This window comes from Monodon monoceros, unplaced genomic scaffold (genome assembly GCF_005190385.1).
Source record: "Monodon monoceros isolate NGI ecotype Baffin Bay Population unplaced genomic scaffold, NGI_Narwhal_1 Super_Scaffold_16, whole genome shotgun sequence".
Taxonomy (NCBI): domain Eukaryota; kingdom Metazoa; phylum Chordata; class Mammalia; order Artiodactyla; family Monodontidae; genus Monodon; species Monodon monoceros.
Genome location: NW_021703772.1, coordinates 11,443,745 through 11,467,083, shown reverse-complemented (window position 1 = coordinate 11,467,083; position 23,339 = coordinate 11,443,745). Strand labels below are relative to the sequence as shown.

Below are 23,339 nucleotides of genomic sequence, written 5' to 3'. Positions count from 1 at the left end.
TATGGCACGTCCTAAAACAAATGTGGAATTGGGAGATTGGGATTGACATATATACACTGCTATGTATAAAATAAATAACTAATGAGAACCTACTTTATAGCACAGGGAACTCTACTCAGTGCTCTGTGGTGACCTAAATGGGAAGGAAATCCAAAAGAGAGGGGATATATGTATACGTATGGCTGATTCACTTTGCTGTACAACAGAAAGTGACACAACATTGTAAAGCAACAATACTCCAATAAAAATTAAAAAATAAAAAAGAAATGCGGAAGGACTCCCGGACACTCAGAAGGACTTAAAAGGGTCCTGGCAGTAGCTCTGAAAATTGAGAAGCTGATGAATGTGGGTCTGATCACAATTTGGTGATGGTTTGTTTAACTCCCTTTCCTTTCCCCTCCTGTGGAAAGAGGAGCTGGGGCTGTGATGAGTAGAATGGAGCAAAAGGGAGAGAAGAGGAAAAAGAACAGCTTAATTCATTGTATGTATGTATGCACATTCATCCATGGAAGATTCAGAGATGTGCACTCACATCCTTTGTGCAGTTACTGTTTCATGGCCCTATCGCATGGGCATTGTATTCACTGCTGACACATGTATTCCGTGTTTCCTTCCCATTGGGTTCATTATTTTTCCAGGTAGTTTATTATTTTAAATTTTGGACAGTGAATATGTTTTGGGGGGTAAGACTGTTCACCCCAATTGTTTGGCCCACATTTTTAACTCTGCTTTACCTCTTCCAATAAAAGTCCCACAGCAATTCACAGATTAATGTCTCTGAACTATTATTTTTAAAAAGGGGATCAGTATCCATTAATTTGCCGAATAATTCTATTCAATAGTTATATATTTTTATTTCTTAACTGAAAATGCAACTAACATACTATTTGAGGATAAATCTCCATTTTTCACTGAGATTATACCAAATGATAAAATGGAGGATTTCCCTTTCTCTCTCTGGACAGAATTAAAAGAAATCCTTTTCTTAAAAAGGTAAAATTGTTTTAAAAATACTAAAAAGAATCAAAAACTGCCTAAATGAAAGGCATAACAAACATTTCAGAAATCAGTTTTCAATCTTAGTTTTTGCTACAGATTTTCTGAGGGTTGTTTAGTAATCACAGTGGTTATGAAGAACTAGGCTATGGTAGGGTCTATGTGCTTGTAATACTTACTGGTTGTTTTAATATAATTACAGTTTTTTATTTTGTATGTGTTGAGAAGTAAAACAAGTGTCTTGTTAAAAAAGGGAGTACGGGGAATCAGTATATATATCCGGAAAAAAACAAAAACACCAATTCGAAAAAGATACATGCACCCCAGTGTTCATAGCAGCATTATTTACAGTTGCCAAGATATGGAAGCAACCTAAGTGTCCATCAGTAGATGAATGGATAAAGAAGACGTGCCATATATGTATATATATATATATATATATACACACACACACACATACACATACACATAATGGAATATCACTCAGCCATAAAAAAGAATGAAATTTTGCTGTTTGCAGCAACATGGATGGACTTGAAGGGCATTATGCTAAGTGAAATAAGCCAGACAAAGAGAAACACTATATGGTAATGTGGAATCTAAAAAATACAATAAACTAGTGAACATAACAAAAAATAAGCAGACTCACAGATATAGAGAACAAACTTAGGGTTACCAGTTTGTGGGAGGGATATGAGGATGGGAGAGTGAGAGGTACAAACTATTGGGTGTAAGATAAGCTACAAGGATGTATTGTACAACATGGGGAATATAGACAATATTTTGTAGTGACTGTAAATGGAGTGTAACTTTTAAAAATTATGTAAAAAAATTAAAACAGGGACCAGTATAGGGGAAAATACTGAGGCATCTGAGCAGATTCTTGAAGGAGAGACAAGCTCTAGATAAATCTAGAGAACCAGTAAACAAAGACCTCGGGGACACTGATTTGTCCAGGATTCTGTGAACAATCGAAAGTAACTCAGAGAATAAGCACATTAGAGGAGAATTTTATGCCTATAATTAGACACAGAAGACCCTGTAACCTAACTTTCAGGAAGTTACCTGAAGCTTGGAAACTGTATTTCTCAGCCTAAGGAGTGCATGTAAGTTTTATAATGGGTAATTGATGCAGGATGGTTCTGAATGACATGTTAAAACCTTGAATTGTCAATTGGATCTCAATAATGTTGGGAACAACTGTAATTAATTTTAAAAAATCGTTGAATTGAAAAAAAAAAACCATCATGATTGTGAACTAAAGGGGAAAGTATTTAAAGATCACTGTGTCCCTTATCACCTCAGGCAGTATCAAAGTTCTTTGGTATTACAGTATACAGGCTGGTCATATGAAGGCATAACAAATATATGCTTTTGTCTTATGTTGTCTTTTTCCTCAATATGTTAGTAATATCGAGCTTAATGTTCCTGTTAAGATATAATTTAAATCAGGTTTCAAATGGCGAAAATAACAGACCTAGGATCCTCTACTTTGTCAGGTTATGTTGGAGTCATAGACTAATTTGTCTTGTCCTGTCTCTTCCTATCTGCTGAATGTTAGTTCTTACCACATAGCAGGAGGAACAGTTCTAATATAGTAGGAAATTCATCTTGATCCCTACAACGTGGAAGAACAGTTCTCTAGAAAAAGCAAGCACAACTGTGCAGTAGGTAGGCAGGCAAGCATCAGTGGGATTCTCACAAAGCAACCCAGTACTGCTCACTATGAGTAAAGTATATTTGATTGTGGAGGTGCTAGTTTTTATGTATAAATGCCTTCAAGTAATTTTGATTTTTGGTTTAACTGTAAAGAACTCTTGCAGTAGGCTCTGAACCGACTCCTTTTCTGTTTTTTTTTTCTTTTGTTTGGATGGGTAAATGGTTTATAACCATAACCAAATCTAAACCAGTCTCTGAAATTATGTGCTGCATAGTAGTTTTAAGTTTTGCTGTCATGAAATACAGGATTTATTCTGCTTTGATGGTGCTTATAACCTGATAATCTATTCCCAAGTCTTTGAGCATTAATTGATACTGGGTGTGCATTTTTGAAAATCTTAATTATCAAGTCCATTGGTTCACACACCAGTTGTCCTTTACAGTAAAGTTCAAATTTTTCTTTAACCATTAAGTTGCCATGGGTGTTTGTAGTAAAAAAAAAAAAAGAAGAAAAAAAAATTCTAAAAACTAAGTGAAGTTAATGATTACCATTGTTCTAGTTGTCTATTGCCCCTTAATAAGCCACCCTAAACTTAGTGGCTTGAAACAAAAACAAATAATTTTGCTCGTGGATTCTGCAGGTGAGGTATTTGCATCAGGAATAATGGGGAAAGCTTATTTCTGTTGTATATTATCTGGGCCTAGGCTAGGAAGTATCAAAGGCTGTTTATGACTCACACAGCTTGAGGCTGCAGTCATCTAAAGGTTTACTCACTCATGTCAGTTGATACTACCTGTTGTGTGAACCTCAGCCAGTATTATTGGCTGGTGCACCTACACATGGCCTTTTGTGTGGCTGCTTGGGCTTCCTCACGTCATGGTGTCATTGTTCGAATCTCAAACAGCTCCCCTGGGGAAGGGGGAAAAAGGCAGAAGGCTTATTGTTGTTTATGACCTAACCTCAGAAGTCACATTGTATCATCTCTGCAGTGGTCACTAGAGTACCCAATTTCAAGGGAAGGGAACATAGATTCTATTCCTTAATGGAAAGAGGTCAGTGATAACATTTTGTAAGAAGAGCGTGTGAGATGGAAGATTGTGGCTATTTCTAGAATGCTAAAACCTTTAAGCTAGTAAAACTTTTTTTAAGTCTAGTTTTCAGATATCCAACCAAATCTGAATTTGTTTTAACCCCAGAAGCCAGGAACACTTATTTGAGTACAAATATATCCCATGTCCTATAGTGTTTGTGCCTTTAAAAACTATTGTAAATTGTTCTTAAATAATGTAAGTATATTGTATAAATTATGATAAATAAAAATATTAATAATTGTACCAAGTAAGATTGATACTTAAAAAGAAACTACAAGTAACTTTTTTTGTAAAGAAGATAAGCATTCCTAAGTTTATCTGCATTATAATAAGTAGGGTGTTCTTTTTTTTAACATGTCTACGTATAATACATATACCTGGTAGCAATTCTTGGTTATTTCTTTGTAAATTTTGTGGCTAGTCTTTGATAAAGGTCCTTTTGATGCTAAGCAGTTACTAGGCTATTAAGAATATTCTCTATTCCTTTCCCCTTCTTTGTGCCTAACAGATCCGTGCAGTTGGCAGGCTAAAAAGAGAACGCTCTATGAGTGAAAATGCTGTTCGCCAAAATGGACAGCTGGTCAGGACTGACTCCATGTGAGTAGAACCACTAAGCATTGTATCTCCTTCATTAAGTTTTCTCCATATACTGTCTGTCCCATCCTTTTCTAAATAATTTATTTCCTTTTTTAAACTCTCAAATATTAAAAAAGAGGATGAAGTGTATGTTTTATGCCTAAGAACCTGGAGAAAAAAATAATTCTAATAGTGTTTGAAATCTACTATACATTTACATCAACTTTATATTTTTGCAATACTCTTTATAGCCTTAAAGTCTGACCATTTTATTAGTTGTGAGAATTTTTCAATCCTGTTATCCTCTTCTATGTGTATGACAGTCTTCTATAAATATGATTTGCTTATTTTGGAAATCTCCTATAAAGTATACTTAAGAAAAATTGATAAAAGTAAGTGCTCAGCTCTATATAGCCTTCCAAAATGCTTATCTAGCATATAGGTTGGGGGGAAAAATATAAAATAAAAGGAAAACGATTTATTAAGGAAGCATCTTTATTTTCAAGTTACTCAGTTTGTCATAAGATTGTCACAGGATTAGCCCTTTCCAGCTCTGCTTCTCATGAGCCATGGTAAACAATGCAGCGTAAGCAAGTCGAATTTTTTTACTTTCCAGGATTAATTTTTAGTTCTCTGCCTACTGAGTCATTGAATTCTTGGATCCCTTTCATTTTCCAAAAATTTAAACACATTAACAGACTATTTGTGTCAACCTTTCTTGCTCATTTGGTTACATTATACCCTGATCTTAAAGCTACCCCACTATAAGATGTTTTAAATTGGGCAAGTGCTTTTTGTTGTTTTATTAAAATTAATGGGTTTTTAAAAATAAAATATCCCTTTAAAAACTGGTCAGAATTTTAAGTCTCAAAGCCATTGATGATTTAGATTGTTAATGTAAATTAATGTTTCTTCCTCATTAAATTTTCAGTCAGTTTTCATAAGCTCATTCACCATGAACCATATTTGATATCAAGCATCATATTAGCTTCTCAAACTGACTTTTATTTTTGGCCACACGGCACATGGGATTTTAGTTCCCTGAGCAGGGATCAAACCTGCACTCCCTGCTTTGGAAATGTGGAGTCTTAACCACTGGACCACCAGGAAAGTCCATATTAGTTTCTCTGGGAACGGCCAAAGAATCAGATGATACGTCTCTCACAGAGCTTGCAAATCTAGCTAAAAGCAAAACTTTTAAATTTACATACAAAATAACTAGAGCACAATGCAATTATACTATTTCTGTTAAACCATATCAAGTTCTAATTCAGACTTGACTAAAGAGTATAAGGATGCAGAAGAGATTTTGATGGGGGTAGGATCTCTCTTTTTTTGTGTTAGGTGCAAAGGAGAACTATAACAGTTCTCATTTCTTGGGGAAGCTTTAAATGTCTCCTCAAGTCGTTAGAGTTATTCTGAAGGGGTATATAGGAAGATAGTAAGTTTAAAAGAATATATGTCTCCTTCAGGGAAGGCCTATCTGCAAGGTTCAACCATTATTAATACGAAGTTTTTATGATAACTGTATGTTTCCCTGAAGGTACCTGGCTTACAGTGATGTCAGCCAGTCCATGGAATCCGTTTTTCTAGAATATATTCGATTATGCTACACAAATGGTGAAAAGACCATATAATTTATGGTGAAGGTAGCTTCTTGATATTTAGTACCCTCTCAGAATGATTAAACTTACACCTGAGGGCTTTTGTTATTTTCTATTTGTAATACTTTCTAAGGCACCAAAAGTTTCTAATAAACTTTCCTATTATATAAAGATACGGCTTATTGTTTAGGTCCGTAATTACTTTGAAACTTCCCGTTAGTGAAATAAAAACAGGACTGTTTTACTATAGCATCATTTTTGGTTTTTTCCCCCACAAAGTATACATTATTGATAGCTGAGTTAAATTGAAGAGAAAGGAAACAGCTCTATTATATATAAAAACCAGCCTAGTGAAGTATGATTTATAGTAAATGATTAGTTCGTAGATATTTTTGCAGTTACCTATAATGTAAGTCCTCGTAACAGAAAAGGTTAACAAAGTTAACTAATATTTGAATTCTTTGTTTCTTTGAGTTGCCTTAATGGCATTTTAAAATAAAACAGTCTCACGTTTTAATTTTTGGTAGTAAAAATAACATGAATATTTAACTATACAATTTTTGCAATGAAATGCTTACATTATTCAACCATACTTTTTGTTTTAGTAGTTATTTATGTTACCGTTACCTGGTAACATACTTAACCATCTTTTTGTTAATAATGTAACCTTGCCCTTTCTTCTCCTACCATTATTAATTTCATCATTTATAATTGTATTCATCTTTAAGAATCTACATTGAGTGAACTTTAGAATTTTAATATAAAGAGCACATTATGTATTTAATGTTGGCAATGTGGTAAGGAAGAAACTATTAATATAACATGGCTGTATTTTACCTCTACCAAAGTAATTATTAGACTCTTCCTGTCTTTACCTACTGTAGTCTTTTCTTTGTAATGTGAGATTACTTATGTGTCATTGTGCACAAACCATTGCCTGCCTCCACTTTATTTATTCCTTGGCTTTAAGAATAGAAGTCTATATGGGTATAAGAGCAGAAACACTGGCCTTTGTTTTCTTATTTACCTTCAAGAGACAATGGGATTGATTATTGTCAGCTATTGACACAGAAACGATTGACCGGTAGAATCTTATTGAGCTTTCTGTTTGTGTTATAAAAGCTGAATATATAAAAAGAAGCATAATTATTATTTAAGGTGGCACAGATCAGATTCTGCTCCAAGAAATAAAATTTCAAGGTTCCAGGCACCGATTTCTGCACCGGAGTACACGTAAGATTTTATCTGCTCTGCTTTTCACAAATAGGAGTTGTTCTAATTTTGCAGGCTTTTTGTTATACTAATATTTCACCAGGTAATTGGCATGTAATGCCCTAATTCTTTTACTGTTTGGCTTTTTAGTACCTCTGTTTCAGGATTTCTCAAGCTGTCATCATACACTTAGTCAAGAAAAGAAATAACTAGACCAAGGAAGTTATGTATGATTTTGGGTATAAGGGTGAAAGTAAAAGGGAATAATTTACACCAAGCATCCTTTTACATTTCCTTCATTTTGCTTTGGTTGGCACATTAGTCCTCTATAGATTCATTTGAACGAGGTTCAGTGATCCCAATCTTTTTGAAAATTTTAGCATACTATCTTTTCTTGTTCATTTTCACCCAGAAGGACAAAGAGTCTGAGTGTAGTTTGTCATTAAGTTTTTTTCTAATTCCATAGATTAAAATTATGCTTTGGAAGAATATTTTGAGATCATTAAACCCACTCTTTCTGTACATGTGCTAGAACTAGGTGTGGGAATGACTGGCCTCCTAAGGGGAGGGGGCACTTTGGCATGCAGTGTAAGATTCATCAGCTAATGTAGTTCTTAGGTATCAGAAGCCACTCCAGCAACCAATGATTTTTCTCCTGTTCTCATTCTCTTGTTCTGCTTCTAAGAACTAGTCAGTTACCTTAGTGGCAACAACTTAAAGCTTTCTCTCTATTTAAAATTTCAAAAGAAATGGTCAGAATTTGTGTTTCAGTGAGAATTTTTTCTCCCCCATTTTACTGTTTTACCTTTACTGTATTTTTGGAAGAGGCTGGACCCTCACCAAAGAGATAATCCTCACAGTTTGACAAACACTGTTCCTATGACAACCCACGCAGAAAGAGGTGTTTGACTTTGGACTTACCTTGTAATAATGACATAGTTATGCCAAGTAGATCTTTTAAGTTTGAGTTCTGACATTGGCTAATGTTGTTTACTCAGCAGTTGTGTAGTAAGATTTCCTGTAAGCATGAAAGAGAGCTATTACTAATGAAATAGCATGGTAAATGTAAGTGCATTCTTCAAAATGTCCTCACTTTTTTTTTTTTTTTTTTTTTGCGATACATGGGCCTCTCCCGTTGCGGAGCACAGGCGGCTCCGGACGCGCAGGCTCAGCGGCCATGGCTCACGGGCCCAGCCGCTCCGCGGCATGTGGGATCTTCCCGGACCGGGGCACGAACCCGCGTCCCCTGCACCGGCAGGTGGGCTCTCAACCACTGTGCCACCAGGGAAGCCTGAAAATGTCCTTATCTTTTATGAAAGAAAGAGATAAAACAGATTTTGCTGTTTTATAACATTACTAGGATCAATTTATCATCAACATGCATTTTTATTAAATTACTAATATTATACCATCTGCTTAAATAATCTCAGTGCCTTCGCAATATGTTTACTTTTTAATTTTTCACAATAGTTCATGCGTCAAAACAAACAAAAAAACCAAAAACTCAGTCCACTTTGGTTGAGTGGATGCGTGGACAGAGATGAAACTCAACTCTGAACTGTTTCCTGTCACAGTTGATGCCAGTGCTGGACATCCCAGCTAGCGTCAGACCAGTTGCTAAAATGGGGCTTATTCTTTTTCCATCTTAACTTTTTTTTTGAATTTTATTTTATTATTTTTTTTATACTGCAGGTTCTTATTAGTCATCCATTTTATACACATCAGTGTATACACGTCAATCCCAGTCTCCCAGTTCATCACACCACCACCACCACCCCTGCTGCTTTCCCCGCGTGGTGTCCATACGTTTGTTCTCTACATCTGTGTCTCAATTTCTGCCCTGCAAACCGGTTCATCTGTACCATTTTTCTAGGTTCCACATATATGCGTTAATATGCGATATTTGTTTTTCTCTTTCTGACTTACTTCACTCTGTATGACAGTCTCTAGATCCATCCACATCTCTACAAATGACCCAGTTTCGTTCCTTTTTATGGCTGAGTTTAAATTTTTTTATTTGTAAAGAGACTTGCAAGACTGCTTAAAGCTTGAAGAAGAAAGAATTGCTAGACTGTTTCTTCTAATTCGGGTGAACTATGGTCATCTTATGATTTAGTCATTCAGTTCATCTGTAGATAGAAATAAATATTAACAATCAAGGGCATTTAATCTATACGTACACTGCCTAAAGTGTTGTATAAAATGCTTCCTACTCTGTTTTTGCTGTTTATGAAAGATTGCCATGTACATTAATGAAAAGTCAGATTTCTTACTAATCTTTGAAACTAATTTCTTTTCAGAAACAACCTGAAGTCCAAATATGTTTTTCATGTTAGTCTTTGATGAAATATCTTTACTAGTATTGATGAAGACTTAATTTAACTTTTATCTTTCTTCATAAACATGTTTTCTTATTAAGTTACAATTACGGACCATGTTTTTTCCATTTAATACCATATTCCAGTTTTATGTGATCATAGAATCTTAGAATTGAAAGTGATCTTATAGACTGTTTTTAAAACTCAGTCTTCTGTGCATTCCGTGTTAAGAATTCCTTGCAATTAATCTGAAAATAATTTATTCTAGATTACCTGATTTCCTGTGCAGGAACAGGAAAAACTTGTACTTTTAGAACTTAAATAAACAATTCCTACTGCTTATTTCTGACAAAATGAGTTCTATCAAAGGAAGCCTTCTGGGCTTCCCCGGTGGTGCAGTGGTTGAGAGTCCGCCTGCCGATGCAGGGGACACAGGTTCGTGCCCCGGTCCGGGAAGATCCCACATGCCGCGGAGCGGCTGGGTCCGTGAGCCGTGGCCACTGAGCCTGCACGTCCGGAGCCTGTGCTCCACAACGGAAGAGGCCACAACAGGGAGAGAGCCCGCATACCGAAAACAAAAAAGGAAGCCTTCTTTCCTTTTAAATTTTAATGGGCAAAAATGCATCAAACTTTTTTCATGGATTTGGATTCAGTTTGTCGGCGTTTTTGCTGTAAGATTATAATTCTAAATATTGATCATTATAGACTTTAATATGTATGTAGCTAATTTATTTACTAGTACAAAGTGATATGTGAAGTGTTCAATTTAGCCCCAAAATACGAAGACAAATGCTTTAATTATATCAATAGATATTGTACTGATCAGTCTTTTAAAACTTGCTTAAGTATAAATTTATCCAGGTATGTTGGCACTGCTATCAAGAAGAGTGTAAGATGGATTGCCTGTTTATGTTGACGCAGAACTGGCCACTCCATTCCTGCCTCTGGTGACACTTTTCTAACATGAATTCAGTCTGGTTTCTCACAAAGAGCAAGAGCTTCAGGTTTTCTCCATGCTGCCTAAAGAGAATTATGAGTGCAAGGCTAGTACCTAGACTTTGAGTCCCAGGTATACTGATTCTTTTACTCTCCTTGGATACCCAGGGTGGGTTTTTGCCAAGTACCATGGGTCAGTTGATAAGCTATATATATATACTGTTGTTGATACGTTATATATATTACAGAAGATTCCTAGTCTGTGGACAGATGTTTAAGGTAACCATCCATGAGCCTGCGTCTGAAAAATTGCATTTATCTTGACACGATTAGGCCTAATTCCTATGGTGAATCAGCCCTGACAGATTAATTTCTCAGTATGCCAAGATTTGGCTTAAATCTTTGTCTTTTAAGTAGTCTTTGGAAAACATGGTTTTCATGTTTATTGTACTTCTCACTTTGGATCATCAATACATTGGAAGTTATTCACAAAATTGTGGAGAAGATTTTGTTTTTAATTTTCTGGGACTCTGGGAATAATATTAGACGACAGTTACCCCTTCAAACATTATTGCACTTATTTTGTGGTTCCCAAACAAATACATGTTAAGTTAGAAAAGATTTACACAAATCAAAATAAAATCTTTTATCTTTTCAGTTGTTCGCTGTCTGCTCCACTTTCACCCTTTCGTGCAGAATACACAAGGATGAGGTTTAGTCTAAGGCGTTCTTGCCCTGACACTGAGAAAAAATACTGAGCCCACCTCCCATAGTCCTCTTGTAACAAAATCTCTTACAACAAACCAGACGCCAAGTCCGTATATCAGTTAGATACCTCATATGGCTGATCATGCTCTAACATTAGACAGGCCTCTGAAAGTAAAGAGTTCAGGTTAGAATTGTAAAATTGCTTCATTCAAATGCTCTCAGCTTTTAGGAGGTGCTGTCAGGGGAGCCAAAGAAATTGTGAATCGCAACTCATGTGTGAAAGAATGGTTAAGATCACTGTCACTGAGCAACCCAGAAATAGCTGTTTAACATCCATCCCTACCTTTTCATTGTATTCACAGAATTGGGAGTAGTTTTATGTTTTAGTCATTTAGCTAGGGAACATATGCTTTAATGTAACTAAGTAATCAAAATGCTTTTGTTAGCTTTCTGAAACTTTAATTCATCTTTAAATTTACTCGTCATAAACTCAGATTGCTTCATTGTCTTTGTGAAGTATTTGAAATGGCATTTTCATGGAATCACTTTGGATTCATGTGTGTAAACCTTGACGCCTATATACCAGAATTCTCTATCTGACTGTTCTGCCCATCCATAAGTTGCAGTGCAGTGTTGTTTGTTAGAGGCTTGGTTTACTGAATTGGAATATACACACAAAGCAAAGAATGCCGCTTCTCCGAAGCTGGGGGTTGAATATACTCCTTGCCATAGTTCTCTTCCCTCTTAAAGTTGTTCTTTCATATTCAGTTTGTTTAATTTGATGTTTAAAGCCACAGTTACAGATGCTGCATGGTAGCCTGTTTTTTAAAGCAATTTAATATGTTTATTAACTTCTTTGGCTTGACTCTTTTGGGGGAAAATGAAGGGTGGGAAAAATGGGCAAGAAAACGATAATTCTTAAAATATGAGTTTTTGGGGAAACTGCTGAGCTGAAGTTTTATACAAATCTGACTTGAGTGTTTTTCTCTTCATTTGCTGTGCTTGTGTAAACAGTGTGACACCATCGCCACAACAGGTTCGGGTTTGTCCTCCCCGTATGCTACCTGAAGATGGAGCTAATCCTTCCTCCGCTCGTGGCATTTTGTCGCTTATCCAGTCTTCCACTCGTAGGGCTTGCCAGCAGATCCTGGATGTGCTGGATGAAAGCCGCAGGTGATCGGCCCTGTGATTCGCGCCAACTTTACCGCCTGTCTTTCGGCTCCTCATGAGTGGAGTGTGGTGTCTTCCTTTTATGTTCGCGCCTTTGTCTCTTTCTCAGATGCAGCGGTTTAAAACAGCTTGCTTTGCTTTCTTTTAATTTGAAATTATTGTCCAAAATTCACATTTCACAAGGTTCTGTTAGCTTCTCTTCAGTCAGGGAGGGAATTCAGTTAATAACTAATTATACACGGGAAGTATAATGGTTTTTTCCCCAAGACGTTGTTGACCTGTTTTTAAGTACCTGTTTCCATTTTTGGATATGCTGAGGGATACTTTTGGATTGAGTGTGTGATGTTGGACTGAGCTGTACTCATTTTCTTCAGTAAGTCTTTTGATTCACTCATTTATGTTACTAATGTGGTTGGATTAGGAAGCAAATCTGAGAAGGTGATATCAGTGTAGCTGCCAGGACGTTTTTTTTCTTTCCTCTTAACTAGGGATTTCCACACCTGTACTGAAAATCCCAGGTGCTGTTGTCTTTTTAATGCTGATTTTTTTCAGTATGGATAGCGTATCTAACTTTCGAACATCTCCAAGTAAAATCATTAGTAGTGTATACTTAGACTTGTTCATTCAAATAAATTTTTTGCCATTATTTCAAGTACTTTTTTCTCCTTGCTTCATTACTAGATGGTGTTTTAAAAAGATGGAATTTGGGAGCTTTTTTGGCATAGTATGAGGAAGGTACAGTCAGTTTCACTTCAACTCTAAACATTTTATGTAGGTAGTAACTCTGTGAGTCAGTGTTTGAATTTTCATGATCATTTTTTTAGACTGTTAATTTTGCATTTTGAAGAATTCCCAATAAATTTAGCTGGCCCTTCAGTAAACCTTTTTTCTTGCTTTAGGAACTGATATGTCTTATGACTTGCTCTGAACAAACTTTTTCTTATTAAGTGCTTTTGACCCTCACATAAGCCCCAGGTGTTTCACCTCCTGCTGCTCGACTAGTGTTTCTGACCCTTCCCAGGGCTCCCATACGTGTGGGTCCAAGGACTTAAAGCTGTACCAGAAAGAGCATAAAAGAGAAAACTCATGGCAGGGGGAAAATTATATATACATCTATGGACATATGTATTCATGTATAGGTGTGTATGCATGTGTGGGTGTGTGTGTATGTGTATGTGTGTATATATATATATATATATATATATATATATATATATATATATCCCTCCCCAAAGGTTTAGAGTCCCTCTTATCTCTTTGAAGCTTCAAGGACTATCTTAGAATATTTGGAGCCTGTAAGAAGCATCATGGTTCAGAAGAAAAAACATGGATCAAGGGAGGGGGTCAAATTTAATCTTGATCCACCCCACTGAACAGCTATAGCTACATGATGGCCTTGGGCGAATTGCTTAGCTTCTCTGGGCCTCATTTTCTTCATGTATTTTTAAAAAAGAATGGTAATACTAATATTAACCTAGTTTTCTGGATTCTTATGAGGAATCTTCCCCCCTCCCCTGCTTTTATTTAAGATATAGGGATAATGGACTCAAATTCTTTATTTAGTGTCATGGGAGATCCTTAAAAAGATATTGAATATAAAGTACCTGGCACCTGACTAATATTTCCAAAGCCCTGTTTTCTCCTCCTTCCTTAACATAGATTTATTCTTCACCAGGTATCCTCTTTAACTTTTTAATTAAAATAGGTCCTTAGAAGAGACTGGATTATTAGGTCAAATTGCATCATATCAAATGCTATTATAGTGAAAATATCTGAATGAGAAAGATGTTTATAAATCCTGTATAGATTAAATAATAGCTAGATGACAAAGCCCCAGTATGTTAAAATTATTTGTCCCATCCCCCTACATATAGACAGTTCAGTGCAGTATATGGAAAAATAGTTGGATTTTTTTACTCCTTAATGGAAAAATTTTGCCTCAAGCTCACAAGTACAAAAATCTTACTAATTATAAAATTTACTTTGTATTCTTTTATTTATAAAAAACTATTTTGAGCTTTAAGTGATTTTTTTTTAATTGTAATAAATTGATAACAAAAATTCCCTTTTCTGGGAAGGAAGTATCTTTTCTTATTCACTTAAATGAGATTTTTAAAATTCATAAAGTAGTTGTATTAATAATTCTTTGCTCCTGGATACACACCTTGGAGCCTGGAGGATTAGATTCTCATTAGTGTTATTGGATGCTTTCAATTTTGAAAGTTTTTTTTTTCCCCGTTGCACTGAAATCTCTTATGATCAAATGTTCAGCAGGATTTAATCAGAGTTGTAAGTGCCAAATCAATTTTTATTTCTACTACGAGAACTATCTAGCATGACTTACCAGATATAAGAAATAGGAATGTGAAATTTGGATAATGTTCTATTTGCATGACTATAAAATAATACTGCTTATAAAGTTTTAAGTGCTTTTATGTTCCTTGCTCTGTACATCATTTTTTTTCCTTTCTGCTTTTTATTCCTGGCTGTTACGCTAATGCAATATCTTATCTTTGGTCTTAAGCCATCACATTAGGTATAGTTAAATTAAGTTTGGCAGAATGAAAGAAAAAACCTGTCTGCCTGTTTTATTATCATAAAATAATGCATTTTCACAGTTGTTTGGCATGAGAACTATTTTTAGTTTATACTTTGAGGGACACTGTTGAAAGGTTTATGTATTTTTGTTTTGTCATCTTGAGAACTTACATGATCTAAAACCAAGTTCATCTGAAAACAAAGTTAAATCCTAGGTATACATTAGAAAAGTTTATTTACATAGGTCAGTGCTGTGCATTTGGAAAACTGAGGTGTCAAAAATTTACCAAAACACCTGGGACAAGCACCAGGTGTGTTCTTCGGATTTAAAATGCTGTTTAGTCCTTGCTAGTTATGAAATGCTCATGTCTTCTGACACCTGCTAGAGCTCCATATCTCACTCGCCAATGCAAAATATTAACGTTTTTAAAAAGAAACTTAGTCCCTATGAAAGAACATGATTTAAGTATTGACAAATTAGTCATGTTCAGCATGCTTAAGTTTTACTTTTAGAAGGAGCTTGAGGGACTTCCCTGGCGGTCCAGTGGTTAAGACTCCACGCTTCCACTGCAGGGGCCGAGGGTTCGATCCCTGGTCAGGGAACTAAGATCCCGCATGCTGCGTGGCATGACCCAAAAAAGGGGGGGGGGGTTGATTATTTCTTTAACAGATTATACTAGCTTTGAATGAAAAGAATAAGAAACCAGTATGTAAATAATTTATATTTTTTGCAGGTATCCATATAAATATATTACTTGGAAGACCTAGAAATGCAAAGTTGCAGTTGAAACAGTGTTTGTTATTTATCATTTTTAAATTTAAATTTTTAATTTTTAAAATATTCATATAATTCCTGATACATCCAAACTGTTTACTTACTGTAGAGGTTTCCTTTTTTTTTAGCAAAGAAACATATTCTACTAAGTCAGACCATTTACGCAAAAATGTCAGTATACAAGTTAATGCGGGAACTTGTAGAGCCTTGAATCTCATTCCCTTTTGCCACTTTAATTACAAGACATATTTTCAAACTTAAAAAGATTTTTTAATGTATTAAGTCATAGTTAGAGTAGAAAGTGGTACTTGAAGTTTCTAACTTTGCCAAATACCTCTCTAATTTACTTTTATATTATATGTGTCAATTGCCAGTGTGAGAAGACAAAATGAAATACGTTGTGAAAGGTAACTGTATTATTTTCTGGCTCTGCATTGTAAAAGGGAAATCTCTGTGGTGGAATATGTTGAATATGGCAGCTCCTTTTGAGCAATGTATGATTTTTTTTTTAAAAAAGCTTTAGGTAACACAAAGCGGTGGCTTCATTTTTAACCTTTCTTATGTTAATGTAGTGTAGGATTGTAGTTAGGTAAGTTTTCCTAATGTCACAGAATAAATTAATTAGTAGGACGGGATGAGTTGAAAACCTGTCTCAAGCATATGTAATTTTTCACTGTTCTTTAGCTAACAAAATAGAAGTCTTAACATCTGACCCAAAAGTCTCTTATCCTGTAGGCTCTGGAAATTTTCTTTAAGCACCAGTAGTGCCTTTAGGAAACATACAAGCTAAACATTAAAATTTTCTTGTATAAACTGACCTGACATAAAATAGTGATTTGTATTGTAACCAAAATTCTACAGCTGTGCCAACTTGCAGGAAAAAAATAGTGCATTTGGTACTAAGTGTTTACTGTAAGAATTGTCTTGATACTTAAATTCAGACAAAACCTGATCCGTCTGTAGAGTAGGAGACATTCAAAATAGAATGTAATAATTCTTCAAATCCTTATATGGGTTCTATACCCCAGTCTCCTTTCTCTGGTTATAAATATTGCTGATTACTTTTTGGGGAATTGAGCAGTGACCACATAGAGCTTTTGTTTTCTGATTTAAAAAATAAAATAAAATTTATTGGAAAGGTTACTGCTTACCTAGGTAGAGAACTAATTGTCATCTAGAATCAAAGTATGTACTCGGTGAAAATCCAGTGCACCTTAGTCTTCATTTCCAGCAGTCCTGTATGTCGCTTCTGGTTGTCTCAAGGTCAGACTCACATATTTGATTGCACTTCCTGTAATGGGCTGCAGTATGCCCCTCAAAGCATGTCCCTGATCTCCTTAGCTCCAGAGCTGAGGCTTGCAGTTTTGCTCTTGAGAGCTGAGGGTTTGAATGAGACACAGCTATATTAAGGTATCAGGCACTAAGCAAAATTAATGAGGTGGGAGGCAAGGAATTGTGAGAAATGGGAGTTTCTTGAAATTTTTGAGATAGAGCTTTGATATCAGATGAGCAACCATGATGATGCAGGTGCTACTAACCAGTTCTTGACATGCTTCTAAAGTTGCTGGTGATTTTTTTTCCAACTAGAAGAGAGAAATTATACATTTTGAACAGAGTTGTCCTCTGTCTTGAATTTCATAAATCAAAATATAAGCACCAAAAAAATTATATGCTGGTGCTATTTTGTTATGAAAAACGTAGGTTCCCTTTGTTTTTTACCACATTGTAAGATACTAAACTTATGAAAATCATAAAATGGAGGACAGTGAGACAAAGATACTTGAAGTGTTTGAAATATATTGTATTGAAACATACAAACATATTTGACATTTATTTGTCTTATTTTTGTCTTATTTTTGCTTTCATCTTGTTACTCTCTGGTTCCTGATTCTGTCTTGTGCCTTCTCCCGCAAAAACCTGCCTTAGACCTGTGTTGCGTGGTGGGTCTGCTGCCGCCACCTCTAACCCTCATCATGACAACGCCAGGTAAACTTTGAGACTTTGTAATTACCAGGGTAGAGAGTTGACTGAACGTGTAGTTTGCAGGACGTAATGCATGTAGCAGCCACGCCTTTTATATTATAGCTTGAATCTCTACAGCTTTTCTCTGAGTACATCCTGTTTTTCTCTGAGAACAGTGAGTCTAACCATTCATGACATTTGGCCAAAAGAGTATAAAGAAAAATAGTTATGATACATTATCATGGGAACATCGGAGACAGGGTATTTAAACATGGTTTTAATAGCTTATTGGCGATCATACTAAAACACAGAAAAAAATAATCTTAAACCTTGTTTCATGTGCATCATTTTAATTGTTGCCTGAGGTTCTGTCCAGCATTTCCTTTTTAGTTGTTAATTGTCTGTAATGTCACTTTCAGTGTGTAGATAAATGTGTCTGTAAAGCATCATCTTAAATTGGGGGAAATCAGCATTGGTAACCTGAGAAGTTAAATGTTTAGAAAGAGAATTTAGTTTTAAGAATTTTTGTCATCCGTTGATTAAGCTTTTCTCTCTTATTTTTGTCCCTTTCACACTTTCAGATATGCTTAGCCTGAGTAGTTATTTCTTCCTGTCACGCAGAAGGACAGATAGAATGGCACATACGAATACTTTAAGGTTCTCAGGTGCCAAAATCTCATTTCCCAACTTCTTGGGTAAAAAAAAAAAAAAAAAAAAATTGGTTAGTATTTACAGATCTCATTTCTGTAATATTTTCAGAGCCAATTTTATTTATTTTAAGCAGAAATGGATTATCTGTAGCAGTAGATTTAAAACTGTCAGCAGGGGCTTCCCTGGTGGCGCAGTGGTTGAGTGTCCGCCTGCAGATGCAGGGGACACGGCTTCGTGCCCTGGTCCGGGAAGATCCCACATGCCGCAGAGCGGCTGGGCCCGTGAGCCATGGCCACTGAGCCTGCGCGTCCGGAGCCTGTGCTCCGCAACGGGAGAGGCCACAACAGTGAGAGGCCCACGTACCGCAAAAGAAAAAAACAGACCAAAAAAACTGGCAGCATTATTTCTATGATGAGAGGAAGCAAGCTGGCACGTTCATTTTTAGGCAAGAAAAGAGGGAAATACTGGTTTCTCATTAATACTGAATTCAGGTTAGAAAATTGAAAAGTGTGTCCTTAGGGGTCCCTTTCCACTCTGCTGACTTGTTTCTTTTTACAATATTAACTCAGTCCGTTTTAAGTTTTTCCTTGTGTATTTCTCGTAAGTTTGTGATCCTTTTATTTTTCTGTGAAAGTATTTTCAGGCAGTGATCTGACTTAGATTTCTTACAGAGTTTTTAGCTCTGATCAATACAGGTTTTAGTTTTAAGTCAAATTACACAAGTAAAGTCTTTTGTCATATCCTTAGATTTCTTAGCAAATGAAGATTTCCTTTACAGATATTTAAAACCTAAGTTCAGGATCTAAATTGTGGGGAGTCCCTTTCAGTTATACTTCATTCTCTCTCTTCAGTCTGGGTCCCTTTACCTTTGAAGCAATTGCTTCTATTGTTGTTGTTTTTTTCCCAATTATTTATCTCATGTATGACCTCACAGAAATAGAAGAGTTTTATTTTGAGGATAAAGTGTAGAGAAGAGGAATCTTCAACCCTTATGTTTTCCACTAATTGTTTAAGAATTCTGCTTAATGTTCAAAGGAATAATTAACTCAGATGTTTGTAAAGCCATAGTTCTTAGCACCTACTAACTTAGTAGCTAACTTCTCCATCTGATGCCGTTACTCTTGGTATTCCAGTATATTTGCTGTGTTCCCATGAAGGAAGGGGCAGATTAGGAGAAAGCAAGTTAATTTAGCCCTAAAAAGAACATTTAGAGATTGTTCTAGATTATCTAAAGTCAGTACATACCATCTATCATTGAAACTGCAACCTATGTAATTAAAATCAGCATTCAGAATGATGACACTGCAGGATTATACAATTAAAAATTGTTTTATGTTATTTATTAAAATATTTTTGAATTATTTTCAGTGGCATTTGTAACAAAAGGATTTTCTGAATAGACTTGTCTTTAACGTGTCTGGAGGAAAAATATAATTCTGTTCATACACGTTTGTGTGGTAATATGCTTTTTGTAATAGGGACTTGCTTGAAATATTAAAAATATCAATATTACGCTCTATGTGCCAACCTGTAGATTACATAGGAGTAACTTTTAAATTCAGTTTATTTATAATCCACTCATTTGGAAAAGTTAATGTGCCATTTTACTGAAATAACCATACAGCATTCAAATAGTAAGGATATAAATATACGAGGTGAATTATATGGTATGTGAATTGTATCTTAATTAAAATATATTTTAAAAGTGGAAATCTGGGCAAAGAGGAATAATAGCATTTGTGTGCATTTGTATCTCAGAAGTTTATTGTCATTCATTTAAAAATCGGTGCGCCTTTAGAAGTAACTGCATTTGAACAAGAAATACTTTTTAATGTTTCTCTAAGGTTTGTCTTAGTGGCTTTCCAGTATTATTTTATACACCGCTTCTTAATTATAGTATTTAAATTCTGGATCTGAATGTAGTGACAGGATGTATTCAGGTGATTTTATAATTGCTTCTATGGAGACACAGTAGATAATAAGTAATTGGAAATAAGAAGTGAAGAGTGGAAATGGCAAGAGAAGAGGCACTGAGAAGAGTAGGAGAAATAAAACATGATCAGAGTCTTCCTTTTTCAGCTGGAGTTTGTTTACTTTGTGTTCCCTGCCATGAGTCTCAGCAGGGACTTCTGAGGAACCACATACAGACATCAGATGGTGGGAGAATTGTATTTCGTTATATGCTAGCACAGCAGCTCTCAAATCTTTTCAGCCAGGTATCCTTTTTAACACTGCCCATCCCTCTGAGTTGAAAAGTGTCTCCTTATTTATATCTTTAGTCAGGGTTTCTTCTCTTTCTCAAACTTTCAGGACACCTTCCTAGTATTGTAGGTAGTTTTTACGCTAAGCTCTTTCCTTTCCTTTGTTAGTACCCGTTCAGATTGGTAACTATTTTAGTAATTTGTACTGTTAAATACCAGTCTTTTTAACAGTTCTCTGAGCATTACACAATATATTACATGATTTGACTTGGCAGGTACTTTTAGTTCTATTCTAATATTAAATCATATTTTCATTTCTTATCTGCTAGGTATGGCATTTCACATATAGATACAACGATTGAAGGAACCTCAGATGACATGACTGTTGTAGATGCAGCTTCATTAAGACGACAGGTATTTAATGTACCAAATATCATATAATCCTAAATTATATTCATATAATATTTAAAGTGGTAGTTCCTAACATTTTATCATTTTCTGTCCAGTGGAACCCATGGATTAAAATATTTTATCTATCAAACTATTTATTAAGCCATAATTGACTTTCCCATTTTGATTAAAGACATATTAAACCACTATTTACATGTTTTGATCAGCATAAAGCAGTATTACCAAAATGGATTGATGTAATTCTAGCCAATAACAAAGAATCCTAACATTTTAAGCAAACCAGTGCATCCATAAATTGCTCTGAAGCTGAGATGACCCTTCACAGTTGGAGCAGGCGGCCTGGGCCTTTTAACCCCATCACAGACCAGTGGTGGATTCATGCTGCCTTCATAAGGGAGCATGAACTTGGGCAAGACAGTTGTTCAGCCCAGAGCTATTCACAGTAGGGACCAACAGCCGAGGACAGTGCTGTCAACCAGTGACACTCCTAACAGGTAGAGAATTAGCCTTTTAGTCCTGCAGGGTGGCAGGTGACAGGGCCCACTATAGTAGGTTAATTATTGGGATCCTTGTAGTAACTCAGAGAAGGCATAAAACAGTTAAAGCAGGTTAAAGGTGAAAAACTGAAGCTGAGTGACAGAAGCTCATAAGAGAAGAGAATTTAAGTGAATTTAAGCTGTCGTGGGTAACATTTTTTCTATATATAGCTTTCTTTATTTTGCTCCAAATGAAACTCTTCATGTTTGTAATAATTCTTTTTACAAATTAAACTACTTTGTAAGAATCTGATTGCGTCATGCATTAAAGCTTCTATTCATTTTTTGATGTTGTTTTTTACTTAGATAATCAAACTAAATAGACGTCTACAACTTCTGGAAGAGGAGAACAAAGAACGTGCTAAAAGAGAAATGGTCATGTATTCAATTACTGTAGCATTCTGGCTGCTTAATAGCTGGCTCTGGTTTCGCCGCTAGAGGTAACCTCAACTCAAAAATATTGTCTCAACAGCTGGAAATATAAAGAATTTGCAAACTTCTTTATTTCTGTCTTTGCATTGTATGCCGTTTTACAGTCCCCACCCTGAAAATGTATTTCTCCCAGAAAGGATGGGGGAAAGACTTATATTTGCAGAAGTAAAGGTATGTCCTGTCACTCGACTGTATTTAGTTTTCACCAGTTCTGCCTGGTTTAACACCTACTTAAAATTCTCCCTTTGCATGTGTTTTGTAAATAGGACCTAGTTTGTTTGTTTTGTTTTGTTTTTGCCTCATCAACCTGCACAGCTAATTCTATGAATGGGAGAGAAAAAAGTGTACAGAAAATGGATTTAGAGAAGTGTCTGTAAAGGAAAAATAATACTTTATATTGTCCTGTTTCTGTCCTGTCCTGTTTCTCAAACACTGTTAGATTAAACAGTTTAGTTAATAGACATTTTTGCATCCACATTTCAACATTAACACTACTGAAGTCATGGTCTGGTGTCAGATTTAATAAACTCAAGTCACCTCATGTTTCAGGATCACCTTCAATAAAATAATTCCTAACATTTTCAGCAGTTTAAGATGAGGGCAAAATGTGCATTTTTATTTTTATTTTAGTTTTGCAGATGGTTTTCTATAAAGTACATTTTTACTAAGTCCGTGTGTGAATGATTTAAAAAACTACAGAATAAGGTACAAATGTAGTGTATTTAATAAACTGTCAACCAAAGCTATATTTGTGTATCAAAAGATTTTATTTCATCATATTGTGCTGTGAGCTATATTCCATATTATGTTTCTTTATATGCACCTAAGTTTTCCTGGCTCTGGAGCAAGTAAAGCAATTAATGACTTGGCAGGTAGTAAGAACCCACTTGCTTCCTTTCAGATCTTCGCCCTGGTAGTGGTAGGCACTGGTTTTGTTACAGCTGTTTTTGTAATTTGTAGTGTCTATAAAGTGGTTCAGATACCTTCAGCTGGGCTTCCCTGGTGGCGCAGTGGTTGGGAGTCCGCCTGCCGATGCAGGGGACATGGGTTCATGCCCCGGTCCGGGAAGATCCCACATGCCGCGGAGCGGCTAGGCCCATGAGCCATGGCCGCTGAGCCTGCACGTCCGGAGCCTGTGCTCCGCAACGGGAGAGGCCACAACAGTGAGAGGCCCGCGTACCGCAAAAAAAAAAAAAAAAAAACCCTTCAGTTGTGTTGCTTTTTCCATTGTATTTAGCTGATATACTAAATCTGATGAGATTAAATGCATCACTGAAATCAAGTGCTGGGAACCTTTAGTTCCCAAACTTTTTTTTCCTTTTTTTGTTTCAGAAATGGATAGAATTTTACTTAGGTGCAATATTCTCCATACATCTTCAGTATCTTTCTACCAAGGCAGTGAGTTTTGAGAAAGGCAATTAGGGGAAATTCCTTAGATGTAGGTATATTGAACTGTTCTGTTCTTGCTTCTCTCCTGTCCTTCCAAAAAAAAAATACTTGGAGGAAGAATTCTTTAATTCCTAGGGTTTATCCTGAGTTTGGTGAAAATTTTTTTTACCCAT

General features: G+C 35.7%; 1 protein-coding gene across 15 annotated transcripts in view; it reads left to right on the top strand.

The window, feature by feature from the left end:
• Positions 1 to 23,339, top strand: part of MFF (mitochondrial fission factor) — a 44,439-nt gene that overhangs the window by 12,435 nt on the left and 8,665 nt on the right. For 6 of the 15 annotated variants that reach the window (XR_003793897.1, XR_003793895.1, XR_003793896.1 and 3 more), the window contains exons 6-11: positions 4,256 to 4,344; positions 7,086 to 7,160; positions 12,116 to 12,274; positions 17,511 to 17,570; positions 20,728 to 20,812; positions 21,652 to 21,785. Coding sequence is in view for 12 of the 15 variants with exons in the window: in XM_029225039.1 (XP_029080872.1) it covers positions 4,256 to 4,344; positions 7,086 to 7,160; positions 12,116 to 12,274; positions 17,511 to 17,570; positions 20,728 to 20,812; positions 21,652 to 21,783 (600 nt within the window). In the remaining 3 variants the exon portion in view is untranslated. Of the gene's footprint in view, positions 1 to 4,255; positions 4,345 to 7,085; positions 7,161 to 12,115; positions 12,275 to 15,958; positions 15,992 to 17,510; positions 17,571 to 20,727; positions 20,813 to 21,651; positions 22,521 to 23,339 lie in introns of those variants that run through there. The other 9 variants (XM_029225042.1, XM_029225043.1, XM_029225049.1 and 6 more) reach the window with 8 other exon arrangements.